At 36.0% G+C, this 21,817-nt stretch overlaps 1 protein-coding gene across 2 annotated transcripts in view; it reads right to left on the minus strand.

The window, feature by feature from the left end:
- Positions 1–1,396: 1,396 nt before the first annotated feature.
- LOC100266355 (transcription initiation factor TFIID subunit 2) overlaps positions 1,397–21,817 on the minus strand; it is a 67,135-nt gene continuing 46,714 nt past the window's right edge. For both annotated transcript variants that reach the window (XM_010665239.3, XM_010665238.3), the window contains exons 15-25: positions 20,981–21,106; positions 20,838–20,894; positions 20,350–20,429; positions 20,213–20,255; positions 15,040–15,126; positions 11,980–12,069; positions 9,049–9,107; positions 8,868–8,958; positions 8,567–8,732; positions 8,249–8,432; positions 1,397–2,641 (exon numbers count right to left, since the gene is read on the minus strand). In XM_010665239.3, coding sequence (XP_010663541.1) covers positions 1,528–2,641; positions 8,249–8,432; positions 8,567–8,732; positions 8,868–8,958; positions 9,049–9,107; positions 11,980–12,069; positions 15,040–15,126; positions 20,213–20,255; positions 20,350–20,429; positions 20,838–20,894; positions 20,981–21,106 — 2,097 coding nt within the window. In that variant the 3' untranslated portion in view covers positions 1,397–1,527. The remainder of the gene's footprint in view (positions 2,642–8,248; positions 8,433–8,566; positions 8,733–8,867; positions 8,959–9,048; positions 9,108–11,979; positions 12,070–15,039; positions 15,127–20,212; positions 20,256–20,349; positions 20,430–20,837; positions 20,895–20,980; positions 21,107–21,817) is intronic.

Genomic DNA, 21,817 nt, shown 5'->3' on the forward strand with positions numbered 1-21,817 from the left:
TCTACTAAAATTATTGTAAATTCCTTTCCATCCATTTTTGTTCCTTTATTTGAAATTTTTTTTTAAAATATTAAGTTTATTCAAACATTTTTAAATACAAAAGTAAATTAGTCAAAAAAAATTTAATAATAATTTATATCAAATATTTTATTTGAATTTTTTATTTATTCATCCATTAGGATGATTTACTTTATTCCTTAGGAATCATTAAAAGTAAAGGGGTGATTCTCTCTCCTTTGTGTACTGCCATTTTAATATTATGAGAATAAGAATATAGAATAATCCAGGAAATCCAATTCTCATTTAAGGAATGAGATTCTACTCCAAACCCAAAGAATCAAATCAAAATTTCTTCATGATTCAAAATTGCCAAAATGTCCCTCCCATTAATCCTAAACACTTTTAAATAAATATTTAAATATTTCAACCCATTTAAATAAATATTTGTAGCAATTTTTTAAAAAATAATAATAAAACAAAAATAATGGATTCTGCAAAACATAAAAAATATTTTTAATTTTAAAAAATAATTTCATAATTTAAATTGATAAAAATCCATTTTTTTAAAATGCAAATATTATAAAAATAATTTTGTTTTTATTTTAAAATTTATTTAAATATAAATCTTTATCCATAGTAGTGAAAATGATGTGTATAAGGAAATATGATAAAAGTGTACATTATTTTTTACAATTAATAAATGATAAGGTAATCAGTTTTATGTTGTTTCTTTAGTTTTATTTTGTATTATAAGGAAACGCTTCAATGGAATTCCTATTATGATTTTTGCTTCTTATATCGACTTATCCGATTCTCATTATTATAATTCAATTTCCCATAAAGTTAGTAAATATGTTAATTTTCAAGTATAATGTTGCATTTCAAGTCATTCTCATTTCATTTCATTTCAAGTTTGAACCATACAATATGTAGTATTTAAAGCATGATTGATTCATCGTTTTTGTGAATTAAATTATCATACTGCATTACTAAAAACATAGAGTCAAACTCTAACCTTCATAAGCATTATTTTACGAGCATTTTTATTTATTTTATTTATTTATTTACACACTTACGAATCCATATATTTTTAAATAAATTTGCACAACACAAATTATATCAAAGTTGTAACATAAATTTGATCAAAATGAATAAACAAACTTGTGAGAATTAAGTCATAAAAATAGCAAGTGCTACCATAATTTTTATTTCACCATTTGAGTCTATTGAAAGAACATCTTAATTGGTAAGTTTTTAGAATAATTAAATAATAATAATAATAATAAATAAACCTTGATTTTAGAATTAATTCTCATAAAACTGTTTTTTTTTTTTTTTTTTTTGTCAAAAATATTTAAAAGTTGCTTTCTAAATTCACCCACAACAGGCTACAGCATAAGAAAATGGAATTTCCATTGATAACTTCAGTGTCAACACAAGCACTCTCACTGTAGAGCTCTACCTCTACACATTGCCGGAGATGAACAAACAGGAAAATAACTACTCCAAAGGAAAAAGAAGAACTCATCACTTTGATCGATTTTTAATTTTAATTCGAAATTTTGGAGCAGAACTACCTTCTGATGCCTCCACCTTCGTCGTCACTATTTTCGATACACTGGATTCGCTCGCTTTATATTGTACAGTTGCCAACTTAATTCCAGATTCAACTTTCTTAACCCCAAGCTCGACTGATGATGCCTTTGCATCACCACTCAGCAGCTCTGTCATCTCCTTTTCCTTCTGCTTCGCCTCACCGCTCAGCAGCTCTGACATCTCCTTTTCCTTCTGCTTTGCCTCACCACTCAGTAGTTGAGCCATCTCTTTTTCCTTCTGTTTCTTCTCCTTTTTCAACCGCTTCCGTTCCAGATACTCTGGATCTTCCCGCTTCCTTTTTTTCTCTTTCTCCTTCTTCTCTTTTGCTTTCCCATGCGACTGAGGTTTTACTGCTGCCACCGTACCACCTTCAACTTCATGTCTCATGACTGAGAGGGTTTGAAGACTCGCATATTTTTGTGCATCGACATCTACAATGTTGTCTTGGATGCTGCCTCCTTGGATGTCTTGGATGCCACTGAACAATGGACCCTCGTCTGACGGGGGGAGCACCGAGATTTTGCCTGAATCAGCAGTGCACTGGAGCTCCTTTCCCACTTCATCACCATCACTTGCTAGTTTGGCACTGCCAATGCTAGCAGTCATCTGAGAGCCACGATCATGACATGAGTTGACTTCCTCAAGATTTTGATTGCTGATGCTTACAGCTTCAGTGAAATTCCTTTGTGGTGCATCGACAGATATGGAACTGCTGCCACCACGATCTATTTCATTATGGCCACCTTGAGATTTATCAACAGTTGGATTATCAGCCTCCTCTGCTCTACTGGATGCAGCAGATTGTCTAACCCTGATCTTGACTACTGGCATTTTCCGTTCATGGCTGTTGGAAACAGTATCAGCTTCCCTAGAAGCTTCTGGAAGGGCCAAACCATCATGAGAGACATTTGGGGTGTCCACGGGAGGCTCCAGGGACTTAGTCTCCTTAACGATAGTGATAAAACCATTCTTCTGTTCACTACAGATCTCTGCAGGGTCCATTTGCGGGATTTGATCTCTTGGAACTCCATAAAGTGTTGGGAGCCTGAAAATGATATTTCATCAGTTAAGAAATCATTGGAACAAGATTTGTTCTTTGCACAAAAAACACACTAAATCCCTTGTCGGTTGCAGTAGAGGAGAAAAGAAAAACAGGGATATTACAGCCATTCCAACCCCAAATAGTTGCTAGAATTCAAATTTTCATTTCTATTCCTATTGACCAACCAGAGTGTAACCAGAAATTTTGAGTCTAACACCAACAATCCTCCAATATATAAGCAACGCATGTTAAGAACCTGTATTTTCATACTATATATGGAAGGAGAGTGAGTGACTTTTTTCTTTCTTGGATAAGGAAAAAGGGATATTGAATATACTGAAAACACTCTTCAAAAACAAGACTGAATAACCATTGATACAGAAGCATCAGCATGCAAAACTTTCAGGAACATTGATACAGATAACGGAAAGTTGGTTCTATATAATGCACTATTTCTGTCCAGTACAGTCCATGGACATGAAAATGGAGGAATGCCAAATTTCAAGTTAGTCACAAAATAAACATCATAACAAATCTAAAGGGGGTTTAAGATGCAAAAATGACAAGTAAATTCACACTAAGAATTTCAGCTTGCTGTGAGTTGGAGGTGCTAAGTGAAGCAGAACAGCAAAAAGGATCTAAGCTATACTGACTCCAAGCAGTTGGTACTCAGGAGAGTTCTTGATAGGCAAACATAACAGTATAAAGGGTGAGAATAATTAAGAGTTTCACAACTAACCATCTCCTCAAGAACTACCACTCAATTCTGTTATAATTTTAAATAAAATATTACCTAAGTGAGTCTAATGAACTAGATTTGTACAAGCACCGGCAGCTGATGATTCTCTTTTTTTCAATTGGCACCAAAAATATTTTTTTTGATAAATAAATAATTAAATTAAATTAAAGAAAAGAGGCATTAGAAAACAACCCCAAGTATACAAGATAACAAACCTCCCTTCACCACCAAGGCTCAACCACAAGAAAACAGAGAATTTTAACAGATTCAACCAGTACCCAACCATTCAAAAAATTCAACTAAAGTCAATGGGCACTCATTGACAAACAACTTAGCCTCAGACCACAGAAAACAAACAAACTCCCTTTTCAGCTTTTGAATAGAAAAAATCTCATTACAGAAAGCAATATTGTTCCTGGTCTTCCACACCATCCAAAACAAACACAAAGGGATTGCTTGCCAAACCTCCCTTCACTTCTTACCTATAAAAGAACCATTCCAACCCAACAAAGTATCTTTGACTGATGAAGAAAGCACCCAAGACACCCTAAAAAGAACAAAAATTAACTCTCATAAAACCCATGTCATTTCACAATGGAGCAACAAATGATCAATAGATTCTTCATGTCGAAGACACAAAAAACATCGATTTGTTAAAGACCAACCTCATCTTTGCAGTTGATCCAAGATTAAAACTTTACCCCACACTGCCTCCCATGCAAAAAAAACTAACTTTTGGCTAGACCCACTAAATCCGATTAAAAAAATAAAATAAAATAAAAAATGGAAAAGCTCCACCGAAGTTTGGTTCCAAAACATAATAAAGGAACTTAACTGTAAACTTGCCACTTTTTGTCAATGACCATAACAAAAAATCTTCCACATTCTAACAAACTCATTGCCCCTGCAAACAAGCCAGAAAGCTCGCCACACAATTCACCTCCCAATCATTAAAAGATCTAGAGAAACAAAGATTTCAGCCCTTACCCCCCTTTCAGCGGAAGAATTCCAAATATCCGTCACCCATGCATCCTTAGAGATCGACAAACCAAAAAGTTAAGGAAACAACACACAAAAAGTTATCCCTGCACCACCTATCCTTCCAAAAAAGTTCCCTCTACCCATTACCCACCACAAAGAGACACCTAGATCACACTAAATCTCAATCCTTCCTTATTACTTTCCACAACCCCATACCCCTCATTGACCTCTTGAGTTGCCCACCCCCCGCTTACTTCCTCATACTTACCACGAATAACCTAGTTCCAAAAGGCCCCTCTCTCAACCGCAAAACACCACCTCCACTTGCAAAGAAGTGCCTTATTCACCCTCTAACAGACCACAACAAACACCAGCTTCCATGGAGGTCGCAACAGATCTGTTACAAGACCCAGCAGCAACAACCATCTCCCTACCCCAAGTTTCTGCACCAGAACATGATAAATCCTCCACCATTTTCTGCGACTCCAGCGAAGACAGTGAAACACGGCCATTGGCGCGTGATCTTTCACCACCGCCACCCCTAACCTCCACAGCCTCACCGCCATTGCCTTTGGAAGACGGCACCACCTCAGACACCCATGGCAGCACCTCCCACCACAACTGGAGTGCAAAACAAGAATCACCAACAACCAACTGCAAAGAGCCAGGCAGTCCCTACCAACTGATTTCACCAAAACCCTTGCCCACTGCAACTGTGTAAAGCCAGTAGTAGCCTCATTCACAGAGATGAAGCCTCCACATCAATCTCCAATTTTCCGAAGCACCTCCCTGCTCCAAAAATGAAGAGGAAGACCCACCACCCTTACCCATACCACCTTCGGACACCCTCCAAACCGAAAACAGCCCACGTCAGGTCTCTCAATGTTCCCAAAAATAAAAACTTTCCTCTGAAACATCAAACACCTCTGTGCAACACCTGGTCCGCTTCTAACTTGTTCTCAAACTCGAACAGAAGAAAGGCTCCACCTAACTTCGCAATCTGGAGCCCACCCCGCAAATACCACGACTCAATACCCCAAGTCCTCAATGCATCCAAATCAGGGAATGAACCATCACCCTTGCCCCAACGACCAACCAAACACTGCTCCAGCTGCTCCTCTCGATGCCTCAAATCCTGCCCTCCAAGCTGGACCCAAATTGAATCCCCTAACTTACCACTCTTCTCCTTAACAATATCAGCAAAAGACCTCGAAATAACGAGGAGGCTCTTTGCCACAAAGGAAAGGGTGCCAGTTGCTATGGAATCTCCTGCTAGCCTTGTCAAAGATTTTTTGTTCAATCAAACTATGTTGGAAAGAAGGGCATAAGATGTACTAGTTGAATCAGCCCTCTGACTGTTCTCCTAACCGGTGTCAAAGTAAGCTCCTTTTTCCTACCCGCTTACTGCTCGAGTAGGAGTTCATTGCAACTTCTCAGCCAAAATGACCCACCCCCCTGCAAACCCTTTACCCTCAGGGAAAACCAGACAAATCTTCTTCCCCACATGATTGAGAACATAACACAAAAGGAACCTACCCACCTCATTAGAATGCTGGTCCAGCCGAAACTTCCTGCCCCCTTCCTCCCAACTTTTACCAAAACTCTGCAAACCAGCGTCCCAACAACAAGCCTCCACTCCTTCCAATAGACAACGAAGACTGAAGCCCCACAACCGAATATATATATAGCTGATGAATTTTTTGATTGGAAAAAGTGATTATATTAATAAAGCACCTTGAAAAGAGGGTAGCCAAGCACATCCGAAGTATTTAGAAGGCACCAGAAGGAAAGGACCAACAGCTGATGATAGAACCTTAATTTACTAAACCTAGCTTTTTCTTTCGTTCCTTTTTTTTTTTTTCCTTTTTTCTGGTACTCTCATTCTAAATTATTTTTGAGAAGTGGTATGCCATGTTTGCATAGCACCAGCAATGTCAGTCGGACGTCAAACTTATAGCAAAACTTGTGAATATATATTGGGGGCATGCCTAGCTGTGACTGCACATTACCAAACAAATCTAAATCATGCCCATGTTGAAGGCAACCAAAGCTCCCTTTAGATGCGTTACTCTTAGATTGGCATTTACCAAGAGGCATTTCCAATGAGCATCAATTTTATATGCATGTTCGTGGACTTAGATTCAGATGTCTCTGCAGATATCAAGTTGAGCTTGTTAATGCTGGATTGGAATTATATTCGTAAATGTTAAGCAGTGAGATTTGTCCTAAGTGGTTTCCACCTCCTATAGTCTCTATAAAGTTCAATTTTGATGGATGTTCCTTAGGTAATCCAAGACAACTTGTGATTGGAGAAAAGTTTTTAAAGATACAGGCAGGAGAGGATATGGCTATTGAGGAAAAAAATTCTTGTTCTTCTAGAACATCAAAGCTTTGAGATTTTCAGATTTATTAGTGAAGGGTGACCCCGCTATTCTCATTTCGTGTGTATCCAAGAGGTAAAGAGGTCTAATAAAGTATGATGAGTGGGTCCAGAAAATTATTTGATCTTGTGACTGACTTAAAATCTTCTTCATTCTATTCTCCACATTCCAAATCAAGAAACAGGTCATTTAGTCAAGCAATGGGCTAGACATTTGATATCCTTTCAAGAGACCCTTTACTCCCTTGAGATGTGTAGTTCTCTTTGATTGTACATTATTTTTGTTTCCTTTATAAAATTTATGACTTTTTTTTTTGGGAGGAATAGGCATACTTTTCTTTTTTTATCAGGTGTTTTTTTTTTTTGTAAATCTTGGAAGGATCTCTCATCATTCATTATATTTATGAAGTTCAATGTAATGACGTATCTTATTTCTAACTGCCCACCCGGCCACCCACAAAACCCCAACCCCAACCCCAACCCATTTAAAGAAAAGGTACATTCATTTAAGGTTTGAATATCCTCATGTTCTTATATATATATATACCAACAGAAACTCTATAAACATAAAATCATCTTGCCAAACTTTATGTTGCATGGTAAAATATAAAGCAATTGTTTTCTACAAAACAATTTTTTTTTCTTTTTTTAATTATTATTATTATTATTATTTTGTGCCATGAAAAGCTCATGCCAAAGTGATTTAGATGCTTCTGTGGCATTTCAAGTTCACATGGGCAATAAATTCCATTAAATCATAGCAAACCAAACAGCTCTACCAAATAACTCTTCCCTTCTTAAATATTTGAAACCTAAAAGTTTTGTCACTTGTAAGATTAACTAGACTGTGGATGGGTTAGTTTTCTTTCACCATTGCCAAGCTCAAAAAATATATTTTCCCATAGTTTTCAAGGTACCCATAGATATCATACCCCTTTAATTTCTATTGAGGTTCAGTAAAGACCAAATTTGCTGAAGTTTAGTTTTGAGATAGAAACATATAAAGACTATCTGTAATTAGATTCAGAAATCTTCTGGTGAATCCACTACAGATTATTTTTATTTTTTAAGAAAAACCATACCAGAATTATAAAAACCATTATGAGTTATATACTAAAGTACTATAAAAAAATATGAATTATATACTAGAACGTAGTGAGGCACTTTTGCATATAGAAGTAATGGGTTATATACTAGTCCTATATGAGACACCTTTGACGTATAATTTCCTTTGGTGTATAGGTATAAGTGAGTTCCAAAGCAAATAACAAACAAGTCTTCATAAAAAGGTGTACATATAAACACATGATGAAGGAATGTTCATGAAAAAACATGCTCATTGAATAGCATAAACTATCACCACATTAACTGAAAATCGGCCATTGTATATTGAGAGAAGCTCAAGCAAGCAGATGTACCATCACCACATTGATTACCTAAACAAAATAGAGCTATTATTTATCGGCTAATCTTTATTTTTCTCTTAATAGAAAACATAAATTGTGCGCACCTTCCAGCAAGGATTCGTAAAATGCAGAACAAGTGGTGCCGAAGGAAGACATTGTTGAATGCTATACGGCTTTCAAGTAGACGAAGCAATGCCACAAGAGTTGAACTCTTTATGTCATTGTCAGATTCAGATCCACCTTTTATCTGACATAACCGCATGGCATGCACTCCAAGCTTTACTTGTCCTGCAAGGATTGTCAAATTGGTGTCATACACATGCATATTGTGTGATAAAGACAGCATGAAAAATAAAAGCCCTAAAAAAGAAGGTTCTTCCCCTAAAAGAGAAGGCTCCTCCCCTAAAAAGTAAGTTAAAAACCTCTTATGGATGGTTCTTCCTCTACATATTTAATGAATAAGGATAATGCTGCATCAATGCCCTTGAAATGGAATTCTAGACCTAGGAGTGCTCTGCTTGCTTCAATTCGGACTTGCCATATTGCCTGGAAGTCCCGAAATGGTTTAACAAGTTCAATGACACGATCCTGCCGCAAGTACCAAACACAACTTAAGAATGACAATAAGCCCAAGAACAGTCCATTATTGGACAAGAAATAATTGCAAAAACATTGGAAAATAAATTTTAGAAAAGGGATATGAAAGACCACAAACACACTTACAAGAGGGATAAATCCAGAAAGCTTCAACCCAATCTGTGTCAAGGTTCGGATGCAGCTGATTGTCAATATCCCATTGTAACTTGGCATCAGCCTGACACATGCCATTTCCAGGTACATGCAATCAATTACAAGTATTGTTTAATAAAATTCATCATAACCAGTTCTTAACAAGTGAATGCACCTGTCAAATTGCAAAAGCCGATCGATGCGCTTGAGAAGAGATGATAAAAAGAGAATACTCTGCCACAGGATTAAAGGAACAAAAAAGGTAAGCCTCAAAAATAAGATATAAGAAGATGCAAAAAGATATACCTTGTGTGTACATATCAACTTTCATACGGTTAAAGAACAGAAAAATATAGATACCATGAAGTTTGAACATACTTGGTTATTTTGAAGGCACAACCTTTGGTGTTTAACTAAAACAAACTCCTTGAGTAAACCTAAGACTAGACAAAAACCAAAATTCTAAACCTTTCCAACAATACTTAACTCAAATTTCAGAAAATGGCAACATTTCCTCTTTGACTTATTCTAAAACTGAAACCCAAGCTTAAATTCTTGATCTAATATAATATTAAGATGGGTCCTAATGTACAAATGTGAATTATTTATTTAAAAAAGAAGAAGAGGAAGAAGAAGAAGAAGAAGAAACATCTTGATCAAACAGCAGTTCAATTCAATGCTTTTATCAGACTGTTCCAATATCTTATTTTGAGCAGGATTAGATCCAGCAAGGCAGTCTACAGCAGAAAATTCTGCACACCACCACCATCTATTGTAATTTTTTCCTGATAGTAGATCACATGCATGAGACCCAGCAGGTCATGATAAAGGAATCGTTATAGTGATATGTAAACCCCAGTCAACAATTGCATGTTGCTTAGGAATTGCACTCTAAAATAGTATATATATTGTATAGTCATAAAAAAGACCTGCATGAGAACCTACCAAACATCATGTGATGCTCAAATGTATTTTGATTTAACTCTAGTTGGTTCCCTCACCATTTTTATACATCACCATATGTGCTCCATGCCCCCTTAGTCATATCCAGGTACCAATGATGAGTGGATTGATAAGAGTTCAAGATATCAGGGAATCAAAGGCAAGAAAGAGGAACCATTAAAAGTTACAATAAAATAATAAAAAATAAAAAATCAAGGGTTGAATCTCTTGAGTTGGCTGAGCTTATACTAATGATGTTATGATAACAAGTGATCTTGAGAGTTAGCTGAGCTTATACTAATGCTGTTATGATAACAACTGATTTTGACTGTTAATCCATCAGTCTATAAAAGAATTTTCTTTTTCTTTTTTTTGATAGGTAAATTTTTGTCCCCATTGAGATGTGAACCTAGAACCTCCCACAAACCCTTCCCATCTTTTTCCCACTTGAGCTAGGCCTCAAGGGCGGTCTATAAAAGAATTTTAACACAAACCTGGTCAAAATCAGTGGGTACTATCTGGTTTCCCCAAAATCCTAGTGAAGTTCAGCTTTCTTCAAATCCTCCTGTTAGGTGGTGGCACACACAACATGGAAAATGCTCACTATCTCATCCTTTGCTTCTCAATACGTTCCTATTCCATATGTTACATGTTCCATTCCTTTTTTTTTCTTTTTCTTTTTTTCTGGTTCAATAGCCACAACATGGAAAGGAAGCTCCCCAATACAGGTCACAATTCAAACCTACATCTTATACAGTTGAACCTGAAGTGTCAGAATGATAACAGCTCAGCAGGAACCCTGTGGAGATCCAAATTTTAATTGTATGTCCTAATATTAACTCCAATTGGATATAAATAATCATCAAACATAAAAACCTAAAGTGTCAGAATGATAACAGCTAAGCAGGAACCCTGTTTGGCTAATTTTGTTCAAAGACCTTATGGTTCAAAATAGAGTTTAATATGAAAGTTGGGAAAATGTTGTTTCTTGCAGAAGTTTTATTTTAACTTATGTAAGAAGTTCTTTCATGTTTAACAAAACTTTTACAACACCAATATGACCCTTTAAAATTCGTGGCTTTGACTTCAGCTTTCAACTAAAGCAAGAAATAGGAAACTATTCCAAATGGGCTCTATATATTAAAAATGAAACAATTATTTTAGTTGTTTCATGAATTTTGAAAAATATAATTCAAACACACTTTCAGAAACAAGGTCACTCTATTAGGAGATACAGCATGGTGACACAGGACAACTAGTCCCAAAGAAAATAGCCAAGTCAACTAGTTTTAAAATAATATTTAAATTACCTAGGAAACTTGAGACTTGTAGTACTTGGTTACTTGTGGTAGATAGAGTTTTCATTTCCTAAGAGTTGGAAGTTGTGAAGACATTGAAGGGTTATTGGGATAAATAGGAGGGAAAATGATGGAAAAAAGGGTCTTTTTTCTTTTGTTCTGAATTTTCAGTCAATGGAAATCTCTTCTTGAGAGTTTCTCTGGTGGATTCCAGACTTCCTTGCGTTAGACGTGTTCTATCCTCCTTTCTTTCTTGCTTTTTGCTGCGTCACATGGCCAAAGAAATATCCTATAACGAAAATATTGATGATATGTTAATTGTAATGGATCACATGAGTGTGGATGAGGTGCTTGTCTACGCTCAGAATGAGAATAGCAACTATAAATCCAAATTATTCTTCATTCCCTTCTTGAACTTCATTGACAATGAACATGAAAAAGGTTAAGGAGTATCTTTGTATTACTGCCAATAGAAATCCAAATGATTGTCCATGCTTAGATGGCATCTTTGTAAAATCTCCAACAGTATACCAAAGGTGTCTTTAGAGTATGCCAAGCTATCCTTCTTCTGACAGCCTTACCATTATGGCCTTGTATAACAGGGTGCACTTATGCAACCCAAACACGACAGCCTTTTTTGACAGGCATATAAAAAGGTACACTAATAAAGCACCTAATAAAAATAGGCACAACCCAAACATGACAGCCATAGTACATAAAACATTCAGCCAATAGAATTTAAAACAGGTGGCAGCACAACAGGGAAACAAATGAGCAAGTAATAATTGAGAGAAATCATCACCCAATAAGCAAGACATTGGAGCATGTAGTCATAAAAATCCATGAGACAGATAATATTTTCATACCTGTTGCCCAAATTCAAGTTCCCCAACTGACTGCACTAGTGCAGCAAGCCAGAATACATCAGAGTAAGGATTCCCATTATTATCGTTATACTGTGGGGCAATTACAAAAAAGCAGAAATGAAAACCAAAAAGAAAAAAAAATTCACGTGAGCCACTGATAATGAGAACATAAATGGATAGGAACAAAAGAAAATAAATAAATAAATGAATGGTGGCAGAAAATAAAAATAAACACCCATTCACATGCCAAAAGCAAGAGAGTTACACTTCTTTTTTTTTTTTTTTGATTGGATAAGCAAGAGAGTTACACTAGAAATGCATAGTTAGTTATTAACAGGAGGTTGACATCCTCAAGTGCTCATATGGATGTCCAAAATAACAAAAAATCCAACTAGTATATTTCATGGTAACATGGACCTTAGAAACAAATATATAGTAATTGGTACCATGTGAAATAGATGGAAAACAGCAGATTCTCTTGAGTTTTCAGTGCAGAATACCATTTTTTATGAGGAATAGCACCAGGAATCTCCCCATTTGCAGTCCAATACCTTGCCACCCAAGCTAGGCCACTCTAGGTGTTGTGTTTGCCCAATCACAAAAACCCAGAGCACAGGAACACAGCAGAATAAGAAGCATTTCCGAATTTCTTCCTTTATACTTACAACAGGAGAGTTTTCAGTTTTTGGATGTGGAGCATCAGATCATTAGTCTTTTGTACTTTGTATTCTTCAATTTAAAATATTCATGATAGGAATTTTAACATCATGATCACACATGTAACAAATCAAGAACAATATGTAACAAGGTTGCTGTGTAAAGAGGAAGCGGAGGAGGAGGAAAGGAGGAAAAGGGAAGGAGGGGGAGTGGAGTTGTGGTTTGGTTCAGGTCAGGATTTTAGAAGGGGAAGGCACCAGTGGGCAAAGATCTCAGAGCATATGCAGTAACATAGGACATGAGCAGAGATTAATGTCTCGGCATAAAATCCTGAAATCTCCCTTTCAAAGGGGTTTTACTACAGCATCTTTTATGCCAAGACAATTTTTTTTATAAGAAAAAAGAAAAAAAATGTCTTGGCATAAAAGATGCTGTAGTAAAACCCCTTTGAAAGCGAGATTTCAGGATTTTTGTTTAGAATTTCTGGAAACAAAGAAGCTGAGGTCACAGGAATGTGCAGATATTAATGACTTGGCAGCATTTGCAGTGCAGCAAGACCCCTCTGAAAGTGAGATATCGAGATTTGTTTAGAATTTCCAGAAATATAGAAGCTAAGGTAACATGGGTTGAGGAGAGAGCAGATAAGAGAAGGTTAAATATGACAAAGACAACTTTTAGTCAAATCATCACCAAGCAAATGATGAATAAGGAGAAAATGGTACTCTATGGCTTCTACAAAATAGGCATTCTCCATCTAGAGATCTAGGTACCAGAAACAAAGGCTCATTAGGGACTCCAAGACTAGGAGAAAGAAGAAGCACATTTGATGCCATATTAGAGTGGAGGTGAATATAAAAAGAGAAGACATGACAAGGTTGAAGATAACTTGAAAAAAATTTTAGTTGAATCTTCATTATGGTGATGTTGAATAAAGGAGTCTGGGGCTCAATGGCTCCTATTGAAGGAAGTGTTCTATGTCTGGGTGGTGGCCTGGGGAAGGATTTTGACCACTGATCAGTTGAACAGTAAAGATAATCCTCCAGAACTGGTGGCCCATGTTCAGAAGGGATGTGGTAAGTTTCAACCACCTAATACTGCACCATCCTTCCTATAAAAAAAAAATACTGCACCATCCTGAGGCTTAGAAGCCATGTTTGATGTTTTGTGCTATTTGAAGATATCGTGAATGGTCCGAGAGGACTTTTCAAGTTGGCATGTAAGTTCTACAAAAAGAACAGGAGGAAACTGCTGAGAATAGTTCCCCCCAATATCTGGCATGCTGTTAATGGAAAGAACAAGAGCATGTTTGTTACACAGAATGGTTATTCCTGACGGAATAGGAATAGGAATAGCTATTTCTAACAATAAATATGCTGGAAAGGAATACCTATTCCTATTCATGTGTTTGGTTATGACACTGGATTAAACTTAGTCTTGATACAGTTTTGTTTCTTTTTTCATTTCTTTGAAATTTATCATCATTAGGAGATTTTTAGAAGAATTCATTTAATAGAAGTCTAGTGAAGCACACCCAACAAAACCTGGTTTATGGTCCATTATAATTTTATATAAATTAAAGATATAAAATTTTAAAAAGATTATCACTACCAACGTTATCAACTTCTTGGTGGGACAATTTAGTTTGTAACTACTATCAAACACGTCTTAATTAATCAAATTAATTTAATAAAATAAAGTTAACATTCGGACTTTAACGGGTCTATAAAACATTATAAAATTAAAAACTAAAACGCCAGAATTCTTAGGAATCCCAAAGCCCATAAAACTATGTATAGATGGAATAGCTATTCCTTGAAATTAACGAATAGATATTTCTTAAATTCTAAAAGGGGATAGTTACTCCTTAAAATTGAGGAATAGCTATGCTCTAAAATAGAACAGATACCAAAGAGTGAAATAACTAATCCCATGGAATAGCTATTCTACTTCTTGACCTACATGGCATAAGTGTTTGAAGGGGTAGAACCTCAGACCGAAAGCTGAAGGAGATTGTCTTGTAATTGCTATATGTGTGGATGGTCGTATCTAGCATGGACAGGAAAAATTCCTCTTGGGATTTTATTTAGGGTTTGGAGCATCTTAAGGGTCTGTAGTTCCTTCTAGTTTTTCTTTATTCATTTTAGGTTGTTATGTAGGCATGTACTTGGGTTGTTGCCAATTTGGCAATTTCTTAATGAATTTATTTGCCCGTGACAAAAGGCACAACAAGACTTCTCTTTTATTTTCAAGAAGTAAATTAAAAGACTAAATGCTTTGCCAAATTTAGAATTTATTTTATTAAATGGAAAATAAAGGTGAAAAATAAATAAATAATCATGAGTAGAAGAAACATGAGTTTTGGAAATTGTTTAGGCTAGTGGAATCTAAAGTGAAAATGACTACCTTCAGAAGTTGTAAAACAAACTCAACAGCTTCTCTTGGGCTTTTCTTATCTGCGGCTCTAACCATAGCTATTGCATGCGGAATGGCCTGAAAGAAAAACAATAAAACTAAAATGGTTTTAAAAAATGCTATAAGAATAATGAAGTATTTCTTTTAAACTAATCGTGAAAGGAAAAAAGAAAAAAAAAAAAGTTGGAAGAAACTTAGAAATATATAAGAGAGCAAGTGCATACATTGACATAGTTATTATGCAACTCAAAAATTACTTTTTTAGCTTAACATCAGTTTCCTTTGCTTGCTCACACGAAGTAAAAATCAATTATATTAACAGCCCTCACAAAAAGGTGCACAAAGGCATATGCAGTAGATACAAGGATGCCAAAAGGCCAAAACAAGATAAAGGGATACACAAAAAATGACACCCTCGCCTTAGTTAAAGCTTAGTCTCACTCAACAATGTCCATTATGAAGAAAGAGTTGTCTCCTATGTACACTCTAACCAACTCCAAAAAGTTATAAAAGGATTGTTTGATTTCTCGATCCACTTTTTCAGAATTATCAAAGCTCTCTTATTTTTCTCCCCCCATATGGTCCAAAATAAGCACAAATAACCTACACTTCAAGAGTTCATGCTCTTCTTCCCAACAAAAATCCATGTCAGGTCAAAAGGGCATCTCTCAATGAGGAATGCATCACTTGATCTATTCCAAATAAAGCATAAATGACTTTCCACAAGATGACTACTTTTGAGCATATGCAGTAAAGGAATACAGTGAAGGAAGATGTGATCAAATGTTTTTTCTTCTGCTTTCCACAAATAGTTATTTAAGTATTCACTTATTCCTCCCTAGAAATCCTTGCAAATGCAAAGTTAATTCACCACCCTCACTCCCTCTATGAGTATGTGATGATTAAATCATGGAATGCAACATAGTTTTTTTTTTTTTTTTCCTTTTTTAATATAGGCAAACATAGCGCTGGATATAGGAAGTATACAAAAAGCTTCTTGCTAAGAATAGAGCAAACAAAGAAGTAACAGAATAGTCCTAGCTGATAACATCAAAAAATTCCAACAAAGAGCAAGACTCCAACCCTGTAGGAGCTTTAGACCACTCTCAATGGCTCGATAAAGAACTCTTTCAATCTCTGATATGGTAGATAATCATCTTTAAACAAACTCCCATTCCTCTCTTTCCACAAGCACCAAAACAAGCAAATCAGAGCAAATCTTCACACCTTTTTCCTTCTTTTTCTCTAAGCTTTTCACCTGCCACTTAGAAGGAGATCTTTAACTTTCCTAGTAAAAGCCCACTGAAACCTAAGGATCATGAATAACAGATCCCATACCAACCTAGTTTTCTCACAATAAATAAAAATGTTATTTGATGACTCTTCTTGGGTGCATTAGAGCCCCACATCTCTTTTTCAAGAAAGGCATTCACTCTTGCAGTGTACAAAAAATTGTAACAAGACTTAATAAAAAATGTCCCTCCTTGACTCCCCTCAAACCATCTTGCCCACTACCATCCCTAGCACTCCCATGGAATGAATGTCAGCCCTTTTCAAGCAAAAAACATGGGTTTGAGCAACCTCTTGCCTATATTTCCTACTAGCAAAGGGGAGGTTGGCCGCAGATCTTAAGCAGGCCGATCACAGATCAAGTTTTTATCCAAGAGGCTAGGAAGAATATGAATCTTGCAAGAGGTGCCATCCCTCCATAAAACAACCCATCATCTCCAGCTCTCAATCTTGAAATGGCCTACAAAAACAGTGGTTCTAATGACCTTTATCGAATCCACTACCCATACATCTGCCACTCTTGCATTCTTGGCCACTGCAATACTATTAAGAGGTAGAAAAGCTTCCTCTAGGGGAGCACTCCCTATCCATGTATCCAATCAAAACCTTGTTCTAAATCCACAATCCATCAAGATAGAACCCTTGTTCTTCAACTCCTGCCATCACCTTCTAATGGCTTTCCATAGACCCAGCCCAAAAGCCCCATTTGCCTCCTGAGCACTCCAACCCCCATCTAACTCCCCAAACATGCCCCTAATGATCCTCCTCCACATTTTATCTATCTCATTCGCCAAATCTCCACAATAAATCAGCAACCAATACCCAATTTAAAGTAAAGAGCCTTTCAATTTCCAAATCTGCATCCTTTTTACCCAAACACACGGTTAACCACCTCACAAGATGAAGAGCTTTCTCCCCTCTGCTTGATTCCCCTGAAAGCAGTTAGACTAAATCTTCTCCAATCTGCTTATGACCGCCCACAGAATGACCATCAGTGACATGGAAAAACGAAAAAAAGAAGGCAAGCTCAAAGGCATACTTTTAATGTGTTAATCTACCTCCCTTGGCAAATATTGACTCTTCCAAGAAGCCAACCTCTTCTTAAAAGGCTCCTCCACTAGACCCATCCTGAGAAGGATTTAAAGGAAGCGGCCCAAAGGCAGCCCTAGATATGTAGAAGGAAAGTTGCCACCTTAGAACCAAGCGACAAAGTTAATCTTTCCACCCCTTTCACATACCACCACCCAGATAAATTAATTTTCAATTCTGACACTAGCTCAAAGCAAGTCAGAACCCACCTAATATATCTCAGCTGCTCTGCACAAGCCTCACAAAATAGCATGGCATCATCTGTGAAAGAAAATCAGTCACCTCTTCCCCTACCACTAGCCCTGAAGCCACTAATAAGCCCCTCTTAATACTGCCCTCAAAATGGGTTTAGAAACATAAAAACCCAATGGGTTTCCTTTTTAGCTTTGAAACCTGTGTTCCAGACAAAGGATCCTTCATGTGCACACCAGCCACAGGATCATTCAGTTTTGACCAACACGGAACCTTAACGGCACCTATAGTGGCATAACATGTCCAAATGGATGCAAAAAAACAACCAAAATGATCCCAATATGCATTGGATATCTTTTTGAATAGGAGAATGGGTTGTTTAGGTATGTTTGAAAACTCTTCTTGAAAACAATTTTTTTATTTTTTTTTTGATAGGAAACGACAAAGGAATATATTAATAGAAAAAAGAAGTACAAGAGAAGGATGAGGAATCCTCCCACCAAAGAAAACTAGTCTACAAGAAACCGAAAACAAGAAAATACACTGTAATAACGAACAACTTCTCAAGGCTAAACCAACCCATCGGAATTACACGCCGCTAACCAATCAAGTTGTAACACAATAAGGAGGGTTCCCTTAAAAACCTTGGAACAAAAAGCCCAAAGAGAAGCAAGGAAAAAAATAGAATCCCAAAGATTGGTAAATTTTCTAACTTAGAAAAAAGCTTGGTAAATTTTTAACAGAAAACAGTTTTTTGAGAATTAATCTTAAAAATAGATAGTTTTTTAAAACAAATCTACAGTCTTTTCAGGTATATTTGTGAAGTATTCTAAGAAACAATTGAAATTTTGGAGAATACTTTGGGAACTTTTATACTGCATATAAATGCACAGTTCCTCCATGAAGAATAAGCTGAGAAAATTGTTTATCTTATTGAAATTCCCAAACCGAATTTTGTTTCTGAAAACAATTGAGAACTACTCTCAAAAAATATTTTTTAAAAAATGTTTTCGAAAATGTTGCCAAACAGGCCATTAATATCCCTTTCTCATCCTCATTCTCATTCAAATTTCACATTATGAACTCATTCTAGGCAAATCAAATGGAAGAGTTGATCTTTAGCAAATATAAATACCCATTTGATCAAGGTACTACCAAGGAACGTCTATCAAAGTTTTAACTTTACTGAACCTACTAGAGGAGGAGACCAACCAGTCACAACTTTCTTCCTCAAACTGTTTGAGAAGCAAGCACTTTTCCAATTCAACATTAAAAGAAACAAAGAAACATCTACAAAAAGGTTTGGTGATTTGAGGCCCAAAGGGAAGAGAAAAATGTAAATCAAATCCCAAATGGCATCCACAGATCTCATATGTCCTTGAAAATCCCTGCATTCCTCTCTAACCTTTATAAACCATATCAAGGATAATACAACCACCTGCGAAAGAATCTTCCCTCTTGAAAGGCTTCCAAAGACCTTAAACAATTTACTTAGTGTACTGACATCCAAAGAGAAGTGAGAAAGCAAAAATTTTCCCAAACAATTTTTTTTTGATAAATAAATAATTAAATTAAAGAAAAAGAGCTGCCAAAAGAATGGCCCAAGGTGTACAAGAAAATAAACCTCCCTTCGCCACCAAGGCTCAACCAAAAGAGTACAAAAAGAACCTCAACAATCTCAACAAGTACCCAACCATTCAAAAAAAACCTACTAAAGCTACAAACAACTTAGATTCAGGCCACAAAAAACAAATTCCCTTTTCAGCTTTTGAATAGAAAAAACATCATTACAAAAAGCAATGTTGTTCCTGGCCTTCTACACCATCCAAAACAAACACAAATGGCTTGCTTTTCCAAACCTTTTTTCTCTTTTTGCCTACAAAAGAACCATGCCAATCCAGCAAAGTATCTTTAACTGATGAAGAAAGCACCCAAGACACCCCAAAAAGTACAAAAATCAGCCCCTAAACAATTTAATTGTTGGTTTTCTAATATCCTCAAAGACCCTGCATTTCTTTTTTACCAAATACCACATAAGGCTTCCAAAATAACCCTCCCCACAAAGCCCTCCTTCTGGGGCTTCTACCAAACCCCTGAAAAGAAATGACCATGTTTGGAGCCTGTATTAGGTACTAAACTATTCTCACAAAGGATGCCCAAGAGTTTCTAAATTAATTAGTAGCTAATTATAGGAGTCCAATCATGTAGGTAATAACAGTGCAATTGGATTAAGATTGGGCAAGAGGCACCTAAGCATATTCTAACTGCAGAAAATTCAAGCAGGGCAGGACCACATGGAGTCAACCCTAATACATCTGTGATCATGTTCATCTCAGGCTTGCCTGAGAACAACTTGGGCAATAACCCATTTATTTTGGGCTTTGCAGGTCTTCGCCAGATATTGTCTACACTATGTGCAACCTGCATTCAGAAGCATCTACAGTTTAAACTACCAGTAACCCAAATAATGTCTTTGTAACCAAAAATAAAACAAAACAAAGAATTTAAACTCAATCTAAAACATTACAGGAAAAATTGAACATAGAAACTAGATCAATTCTGACTTATTACATATCCTACCTCATTGCATTACCTCAAGAACAAAATACTCAGGAAAGTCATGAAAGTCATTTGGCCTGGCAAGGAAAGAACAGCATATAACTGAATCTTGTAAATACTACTTTACAATAAACTCACAGAATTCAAATTATTAGAAGCTGGGAAACTCACTTGGGGAGTCCAATGTTTGCATCGAATCTCCGACTTTTATAAAATTTAACCAGATGTAGTAAACCAGCCCAATCAGTTTCCTGCCAAACAATGCCATCACGACCCACACATCAAGATCGAGGACTAGTACAAATCCCAGAAGTAAACAACAGATAAAGCATTTTGAACCAAGCAACCATACAAAGTAAACGAAACTGAAGATGTTTTTGTATTTATTTTTTCCTCCTTTTTGGTGGAAGGTAGCATGACAATGCATTAATTATCATTTTGAATTTCATAAAAGAGATGAACAAACAAATATTATGGATCAAAATACGTACAGATGTGTGTGTGTGTGTGTGAGAGAGAGAGAGAGAGAGCACCCTAACATCTACAAATTACTCTTCCATGTTCCAGTCAATGAGTTCATTAGCGCATAAGGAAAATACTGTAAGTTCAAAAAGTAAAATGTGTGATCAACTTAATGAAAAGGTGAGCGATTATAATACCTCGGATGCTGTATTAGCCAATGCAAATGCTGCCTCAATTCGGACTCTCCAAAAGGCCTTGAAAACATAGAAGAAATTTTAAAATTGCATTTCACTAAACACCAATGCATGGAAAGAAATTGAACCTCTGAAAGTATTAAAACCTTCGAATCGCTGAGGAAATTATTCAGAGCATTAACAACAGAAAATGAAAGCTGAGGTAATGCCTCCAGTGTTGCAATTGCTTGTGCCTGAGCAACAACATCCTTGTCCCTCTCTAATTGATTAATCTGATTAAGAATTCCAATTTTATCAACATCATTAACAAAACTTTCAAATTTGATAGAATGAAGTGATTTATATAAAACAATAGATTCAACAGAATCCAATATAATGGCACAGTATGAATTAAAAAAACATATAAAAGGAATTGGTGCAAATCCTACATTTTAGCAAGCATCATATATTATTGCGAGTGCAACAATCAAATATACCCTGAATCCCTAAACATTATAATACATCAATCCATGTTAAAGGTACCTGAAGCATCTATGGTATATGCCAGAATATAGAAATAGAACTGGTTAATATTAATAAAATATAAAACTGGTTAATATTAATAAAATATAAAATAAAGAATCCAAAGGACTTCCATTTTTAACTGTCTATTTTTGCCATGCTTCATTTATAAATATAATAAAACACATCTCAAAGTTTCAGAGCTTTAAGAAACCTTTTATCTCTTTTGTATTATTTGCTCAAGTTTGAAAAAAGAATACACCTATTTAAATTTTAAAATTCGAATGAGACAAGTAGTTAATGAAATCTGCTATAGTCAATCTAATTTTAATCAGTAGAGGCTGGGCCAAGGCTCATCCAATGGCAGAACACAAAAGTAGTTAATGAACTCTGCTATAGGTAATCTAATTTTAACCTGTAAAGGCTGGGCCAAGGCTCATCCAATGGCCGAACACAAAAGTAGTTAATGAAATCTGCTATAG

Source organism: Vitis vinifera, chromosome 17 (assembly GCF_030704535.1).
Source record: "Vitis vinifera cultivar Pinot Noir 40024 chromosome 17, ASM3070453v1".
NCBI classification, from domain to species: Eukaryota; Viridiplantae; Streptophyta; class Magnoliopsida; order Vitales; family Vitaceae; genus Vitis; species Vitis vinifera.